The sequence below is a fragment of the Sinocyclocheilus anshuiensis genome, unplaced genomic scaffold (genome assembly GCF_001515605.1).
Source record: "Sinocyclocheilus anshuiensis isolate Anshui unplaced genomic scaffold, SAMN03320099.WGS_v1.1 scaffold1761, whole genome shotgun sequence".
Lineage (NCBI taxonomy): Eukaryota > Metazoa > Chordata > Actinopteri > Cypriniformes > Cyprinidae > Sinocyclocheilus > Sinocyclocheilus anshuiensis.
Window position 1 is genome coordinate 282869 of NW_015538073.1, and position 8335 is coordinate 291203.

The following is an 8335-nucleotide window of genomic DNA, read 5'->3' on the forward strand; positions in this document are numbered from 1 at the left end:
TGTGTGTGTATATGGATGTGTATATATACGTGTGTGTGTACGTTTAGTTTTGTTTTTTTAACCATTTAGTTTAGTTATTAAATAAGTATTTAAATAAAATAATAGATGAATGCTATAAAAATGCTCACCTCAAAAGTGTCTCTTGTCAATCAAGTTTGAATGTAAGCTGTTGGCGGTAAATTGTCCCAATGATTCTACAGAAATAAAACATGGAAGAGCTCAAGCCACAGGTCATGGTTGCAAAACTATTTAAAAATAAAATAAAAATAATTCTCATAAAAAACATTTCAGCTGAGAAACAAACATGAGCCAGAAAGCACAACGGAAAAAAACAGAGAGGAATTCTGGATCATTAAACATTTTGAAATGTTTCATAAAATGACCGACAGCGATTACTGATTGTTTAATCTTTAATCTAAAATTAGGTAATTGTATTTTTTTTTTATGTAAACAAAGGCGCATTGTGTGCTCGATGGCGCCCCCTGCGTGCGTCTGCGTGAGTCTGCGTGCGCACACAGCGTCTGTCAAAACAACCCAATGACTCTCAATCTCAACTATGTGAAGACATTCAAGTTCAGGTAAAAAAATTAAACATCACAGAACTAATTCCTGAGTTATAAATACGATCAGAGAACGACAAGCTACTTTAGATGTCCGTGTGAGAATGAAAACAGGCCTAACATAAACACCTGAGGCACACCCATGTTTTATCTTTTTTTTTTAACATAGATCATAACGCGGAGTGAAGCGATTTAACTAAAAAGTTTTTTTTTCTATTATGAATCTATTAATAAATAATTTAAACACGTTGTGCTGTTTATTTGCGGTTGTCTAGCTTTACTCCAACGGCGACTAAAATGTAAATCGATTATTTTAAAACGACTAGACAGTCAATTGACTTCTTATGTCACTTAAATAGTTTAAATGAATTTTCTTTTATAAACCACGGTAACTGCGTCCAGCTGGAGCAGCGCTTTATTAAACTGACAGCGAGCCAGTGACGTCATGGAATCAAAGTACAGGAGCGAGCAAACAAAGGGCGAGCGATGGAACAAAAACCGTTAAAAATCAAACGTTCGCTAAAAAAGTTTTGCCGCGGAACTGACAGCTGTCATCGCGTAGTTTTCGAAGCAAGTAACTCTAAAGTAAATATTATTAAACGAGAACAAACAGCGCAACAGTGTTGCGTTATAATACAGAAAACGGACGGCAAAAAAGAAAAAAAAAATCCTGTGAAATTTGAGTTGAGCAACTGTATTCCAAAAACAGCTCGCGATAGTCGCCACAACATGCGCTTTCCCGATTTCCAAAAGGAAAAGCTTGACATACACCAGCAAGAAAAGTACAACAGAACACAATAAAGAATAGAGATGACACTCACCCTTTTCTTTTTATTATTTCTTTTCCTCGGCTGTTTCGGATTCAGGGTCTGTGCGTGTTTTTGTAGAGGTTGGCGATAGCTCATGTTAACCATTGTTCTGCTGAAGTCACCGAGTGTGGATTTCGGAAACTCCCGGGAACATTTATAGAGTGACTCCAACCGAACTCTGGGGGGAGGAGCTCAAGGCGCAACCTAATGGAGATTATGAGAAACTGACAGGAGATGGTCGGTAGCGTGGACCAATCGCGCGAGGCGGTGGAAATTCTTCTGCTTAGAGACATCCAATCAGCAGCCGCGCTGGGCGGGAGGGGCGGGACTTGATGACTTTGCTGGTTGTCTCGCTCCGCGAGAGTTTGTGTGAGCAGGAAGATGTGATGCAGTCATAAGACGGCCAGGACGAATTTGGGGCGTAAGGGAGTCACATGAAAGGAATGATGCAATCGTTGGCAACCGGTTTCTAGTTGGAGATAAGACTAGCAGAGCACCAGCATGTTTTATTAAACAACCTTTCGTTAAACAGAAAAAAGTGGCGAGCTACCTTATAAGGATGTAGGAAAATGTTGCTTGCGTTCGCGTATGCGTCTATAAAGATATGCAACGTTAATATCCGCGGTCCATTTGTTCGCTCTTTTTTCATGCATTTGTTTCCAAATGCATCCAGTTCAGCACTATAGAATGAGGATATTCCATAGGAGCACCTCACACATTTCACTCCAGACAACAGACGCAATCCGTATAAACAATACAGACACTGCATCAAACAACTAAAATACGCGAATGGTTAAACTATATCACGTTACTGTTCAACACACCTGATTACCAAAGGAGCCCATAAAGTGACGTTGAAATGGTAAAGGTCAATAGATTAGTTTTTAAGACTTTAAACTGTCCATATAGTATTTTTCCCCAACATGGATCATATAGCCTACATAGGGCACTTAAAAGTGTGAATGTTTCAAAACATTATGCAAGTTTTCAGAATGCTGCCATTTGGTTATCCAATTTAATTACAGGTATTAGTGTGCTGACATAACATTCTAATTGCTTTTAAATGATATGCTTTATTGCGGTGACCTGTAAAATGTCCACGGAAACAATGTAACCGTCTTAAAGACATATTTTCCCAACATGGATCCTATAGCCTAGACATGGGGAACTCCAATGTTTCAAAACATTCCAGTTTTCAGAATGCTGTTATTTGGTTATCCAAAGTAATTACTTAAAGCACTATTTTAATGGCTTCATATTGTCCGAGAACCGCCCTAAATGTACAGCACATAGTATTTTTCCCAACGTGGGTCCTATAGCCTAGATAGGGCACTCAAAGTTTCAAAACATAATTTTCAGAATGCTGGTTGTCCAAATGTAGCATGTGTACAACATTCTGTTGGCATTTAAATTAAATATTTCACATAGTGACCTGCAGCTTGTCCAGGATTTCATCTGAACCCATAGAAACGCCCTAAAGACAGTATTTTCCCAACATGGAGATCATAGGGCACTCGAAAGCGTGGATGTTTCAAAGCAATATTCCAATTTTCAGAATTCTGTCAATGTTTATCCAAAGTAATGGTTTGAAAAAGAACACGTAGCACTGTTTTAATGGCTTCAGGTGTTGATCTGTGTCGGAGAACCGCCCTGAATATGTTTCCCAACATGGGTCCTAAAGCCTAGATAGGGCACTCGAAAGTGTAGACGTTTCAAAACATGTGAACCTGGATTTAATCTGAACCCATGGATCCACCCTAAAGAGAGTATTTTCCCAACATGGGTAACCTAGACTGTTGTTGTGCTGTAAACGTTCTCAACTTCCACGGTTAACCAAATAATGCTCAGATTCCACTGTTCATCTAATCACGTTGTATGATAAATCCAAATAAAATTATGTGAATCAGTTTACACCAGTTTAATTGCTTTAAAATTATATAGTTTATTAGGTACAGCATGGGCTGACCTCTAAACATGTCCAGGATTTAATATGAACCCTAAAGAAAAAGTATTTATTTAGTTTGAGTAGTTAAGTAGCCTAATTACATGGATGTAAAAAAAATACTGCTCAGATTTCACCATTGGTCCCACTGTTTAATTGCTTTAAATGGCGTGTTTTATTAGCTATGTCACCAGGCTCTGTATTCTGAAACTCTTCCAAACACAAGAGTTGAGTAGTTAAACTTGCATGGTGCAAAGCGTGCAATGTATTGCCTAGCAACAGCGCAAGTGGGATGCGCGTAAGGTTAGCGAATAGAAAGCTCGAATACTGTTTCCAGGAGCTCGCGCTGAGACGCTACTAACACGTCACGATCGGCTGGCTGTTGCTGTGTAGTCTCCCCGCTGCCTAACGGTTATCACCTTCTATTGGCAGGTTATGCTTTTATTCAACAAAGTTGTGTTTACTCGACATTCCTTTGAACAGGTTTAACTCTCAATAACTCCCAAACTTTCGGCCTTCAACGCAGTAGGAGGTTGATCCGATTTATATTTCTAACTCGCACCTAATGTTTATATCGTGCTCAGAAACATCTCCTCAGAATATGATTTCCTACATCTTTCCTCCACGCTAAGTAGGTTTTATCTGCGATTCCCTCAGTAATTATACTTGCGGGTTTTCTCGGCTAACTGACACAATAAGGCCAATAAAGACATGCGTGTGTGGAATCATCATTGTATGGCAAGACTAACGGAAATATCTTTCTCTCAGGATATTCTCACTTCGATCAAATATTGCGCATTTGCAGATTAAGTTCACGAACATCTAATGTTACCACAGACCGACTGGATTTAATTTGAATGGTAGTTTGAGGCTGATCGTAAATTCGGGAGCGGGAAAAACCGTTAACATTGTTTTTACCTTAAATAATTAAAACACGACTGATCGATATTTTATTTGGGTTTTAATGTTATATAAATCATGAATGTTGAGAACTACGTTTATATCGTTTGAAGTTATTGACATGACGAGAAGCGGTTTCTCAAATTCGAATCGAACGTCTGAATGAAAACCCTCTTTGTAGTGACGTAACACACGACAGTTTACAGATTTATTTCACATTACACAAATATTGTCATTCTAAAACAATCCCAGCACTTACAGAAGTCCACCTATTTATTTTCGTACTAGGGTGCGTTTTTCTCAGTGCGCAGTTCTCGCGCTCCTCCTAGTGGACGTGGAATTGTGTGGAATTGTACGGAATTCCCGACCCGACAGGCAGCAGCTACTGCGCATGCGCGGACTAAAACTCCATGATTTTTTTTGTTGGCACGGGATCCTAAGGAAAAATAGGAACTTGGAAACGGAGATCAACTAAAAGCGCCCTCACAAAGACTTAAAGCAACCCCTCGCTCGCATACGCACTCAGAAAAGACGCTTAGGAGGGCGCCGAAGCGTTGAATGAAGCGATCGCACGCTCCGCGGCCGAGCAGGCTTCACACGAAATTGGACAACAATGCACGGGGCGCAATAAAACCAAGCGTTATTGCTCTTTGTTTTTAAGCAGGACGGCTCGGATGATACGCGGGGATGAAGTGGCTTAAAACCACACGGCGTTCATAACAGCTCCAGCAACGGCGACATTTGCGACTCAGTCCGCTTGTTCAGTCTTCAGTCAGCGCCGAAGAAGCAGGAAACTTCGTAAACACAGAGGTACGTAGCACGCGAGCTAAAGAAAGCTAACAGCGCGTCTACGCGACGCGACAAACTAGACCGATTCGTTGGTTATAATCGCGGTGTTATTACGTGTCCAGTAAGCTTGCAATACAAATAGGATGTTTAAGAATGGGCCAGCTAGCCGTCAATACGCGACGTTTGTTTATTCTTCGGGACGTTCGGTGTTTAAAAGCACCAGTGCGATACTCAAGTAAGTACATACCTATTTTCGTTCCGTATTCAAGTCCTAGTTTTCCCGAAACTTTGCGTACTTTTATTCGTGGTGGTTTGTTTACTCTTTAGCGCGCTGCTCCAGCGTTAGCCGCTTCACAATCACCCGCCTTTGTGCCAGAATAAAAACCGTTAAAATGAAATGGTTTAGGCGGTGACATCATCTCGATAACTTAAATTTGAATTTTTGCGTTGGCGCGCTGAGTATTAGTTTCAACTGTCACTTTTCACGCTACTGTCAACCAACCATATGTCAAGAGTTGTAACGTTACACTGACAACAAAGTACCGGGTTTTGGACTTGTACCCTACTAGTACTATGGTATTTAGTGCCAGAGACCATGGTACATTAATATGATGATGAAATAGTATCTTGTATATCAATGTAGTCGACATTTCTATCTTTGTTTTCCATATTTGTATTGAAAATGGTTATAAACCGTTTATATTCTGTACTCGGAATATGTCGATGTCATCTGAAATATATTTTTCTTTACATTTTCAGATTGTCAGCTTCTGGAGAGTTTCACAGGAGCATCCCAGTCCATTTGAGAGGAGCGGAGAGGATTGTGTGTCAAGATAGATTTGTTGTTGTATTGTGTTGTGCTTCGTTAATGCTGCATAAATGTCCTCCAAAGAGTGTATTTCAAGATTGGTGCTGACCAAGGCTGTATGAAAATGAAAAGGTACTGTATGAAGTTGCAGAATGTCGTAACATCGTACATACTGCAGTCTTGGAGTGACAAATGCATTTATTAAATGTAAAGAATACGCATGAACCCATTGTGCATTTGAACCCATTTTACCTAGTTAAGGGTTAGCTTTTTTTTTTTTTTTAAACAAAACTGAAATGTACACACTCCACTGATTTTATGTAAATATAGTTGTCACTACATGATCTGTTCTTTATGGATGTACAGTGGGTACGGAAAGTATTCAGACCCCCTTAAATTTTTCACTCTTTGTTATATTGCAGCCACAGAATAGTCACAGATTAAACGCTCAGAAGTGGAGTGACAACTGTATTTAGATGCAGTATGGACATATTTTACAACTGAAAATAGGTGTGAAGTGCGAGTCAAATCTGGTTTGAAACTGAATCTGGTTCATCAAATCTGGTTTGAATCTGAATCGGGTTAATCAAAGTATGGTTGGAAACTGAATCTGGTTAATCAAATCTGGTCTGAATCTGAATCGGGTTCATCAAATGTAGTTAGAAACTGAATCTGGTTCAGCAAATATGGTTTGAAACTGAATCTGGGTCATCATGTGGGTTTCAAATATGGTTTGAATCTCAATCATCTTTGAAACTGAATCTGGTTTTTCAAATCTGGTTTGAATTTCAATCATGTTTGAAACTGAATTTGGTTCATCAAATATGGTTTGAAACTGAATCTGGTTCATCAAATATGGTTTGAAACTCAATCTGGTTCATCAAATATAGTTTGAAACTGAATCTGGTTCATCAAATATGGTTTGAAACTGAATCTGGTTCATCAAATATGGTTTGAAACTGAATCTGGTTCATCAAATGTGGTTTGAAACTGAATCTGGTTCATCAAATGTGGTTTGAAACTGAATCTGGTTCATCAAATATGGTTTGAAACTGAATCTGGTTCATCAAATGTGGTTTGAAACTGAATCTGGTTCATCAGATGTGGTTAGAAACTGAATCTGGTTTTTCAAATCTGGTTTGAATTTCAGTCATGTTTGAAACTGAATCTGGTTAATCATATCTGGTTTGAAACTGAATCTGGCTCATGAAATCTCATTTGAATCTCAATCTTGTTTGAAACTGAATCAGGTTCATCAGATCTGGTTTCAAACTGAATTGTAAGTGGTTTGTGTCTTTAGGAGCTGGATGTGTGTGAGCAGAAAATGACGGGGGGCAGTGAGAGTGCAGCAGGAGAAAAAGATGGAGGTACGACGCTCATCGCTCAGATCCCGGTTGGCTGGCAGAGGAAGGTGGAAGACGGAGCTGTGTCTTACATCAGGTACGTCCACATTTTAGTTTGTGTCATTCATAACTGCTGTTCTGATCAAATGTGAACAGTGTGGCTATTAAAAGGTACATAAGGAACATTTTTCACTCAGGTTGCCTGGCTATGATGATTACGCATAAATGTGTGTGATTTCACTCAAGCAAACTTTTCTCACATGCATGCGAGTGAGTGTGTTTAGCTTTCACACTAGGGCTTCCAGTGTGGTTTGGTTCCAAAGTAGTCTGGTGTAAAGTTTATGTGAAAATCAGTACAGTTTGTAAGTGCTAAAACAATCTGGTAGTGAACTAAACACCCGTTCACACCAAGAATGATGACTAAATTAGCATCCATACCAGCACTCCATAATGTTCTGTTTGTTATATGCGCACGCTCCGGTTTTGATATCTGTTGCTTCAAATGCTCGAGATCTTTAAGGTAGATTGAAAGTGTTTTCTGATTGATTATTGTTCATCAGCTGGAAAAAGTAGTTTTGAAAGGGATTCCAATGATTCCTTGGTGTGACCGGACCTTTTGAGTGTAGCAGTCTGAAAGTATAAATCCCATTCATTTTCTCCATAGTGAAATTGATATTTAACAATAACTTTAAATTAATCCTTTAAAGGGGTCATATGATGCTGCTAAAAATAACATTATTTGGTGTAATGAAATGTGTGTATGCGGTTTAAAGTTCAAAAAACACATTATTTTCCACATACTGTACATTATTGTTTCTCCTCTATGCCCCGCCTTTCTGAAACGCATCGATTTTTACAAAGCTCATCGGTCTGAAAAAGCGAGGTGTGCTGTGATTGGCCAGCTATCCAGTGCGTTGTGATTGGCCGAATACCTCAAGCGTGAGACGGAAATGTTACGCCCCTCACCATACTGTGATGCCCTGTCCGGCCGGAGCGACGAGACAAAAACATTAAAACCCATTACAAACGAGGCATTTGTTGCATCCAGTGGGGACATAATTACTGATTATAATGACTTATACTGTCGTTTTACACGTTGCATTGCATCACGCCGCGTAAACATAAAACTCTGTCTGCATTTGTGATCAGAGAAATGACAAACAACAAGTGCTACTCTACACTGC

At 39.4% G+C, this 8335-nt stretch overlaps 2 protein-coding genes across 2 annotated transcripts in view; one reads left to right on the top strand and one right to left on the bottom strand.

The window, feature by feature from the left end:
- The window catches only part of LOC107683613 (DNA damage-inducible transcript 3 protein), a 4403-nt gene extending 2798 nt beyond the window's left edge, over nucleotides 1-1605 (bottom strand). Inside the window, exons 1-2 of the mRNA XM_016479682.1 lie at nucleotides 1382-1605; nucleotides 129-194 (exon numbers count right to left, since the gene is read on the bottom strand). The gene's annotated coding sequence lies outside the window, so the exon portion shown is untranslated. The remainder of the gene's footprint in view (nucleotides 1-128; nucleotides 195-1381) is intronic.
- A 3445-nt stretch (nucleotides 1606-5050) lies between these two features.
- Nucleotides 5051-8335, top strand: part of LOC107683614 (methyl-CpG-binding domain protein 6-like) — a 28504-nt gene continuing 25219 nt past the window's right edge. Inside the window, exons 1-3 of the mRNA XM_016479683.1 lie at nucleotides 5051-5235; nucleotides 5760-5940; nucleotides 7109-7248. Coding sequence (XP_016335169.1) covers nucleotides 7133-7248 — 116 coding nt within the window. The 5' untranslated portion in view covers nucleotides 5051-5235; nucleotides 5760-5940; nucleotides 7109-7132. The remainder of the gene's footprint in view (nucleotides 5236-5759; nucleotides 5941-7108; nucleotides 7249-8335) is intronic.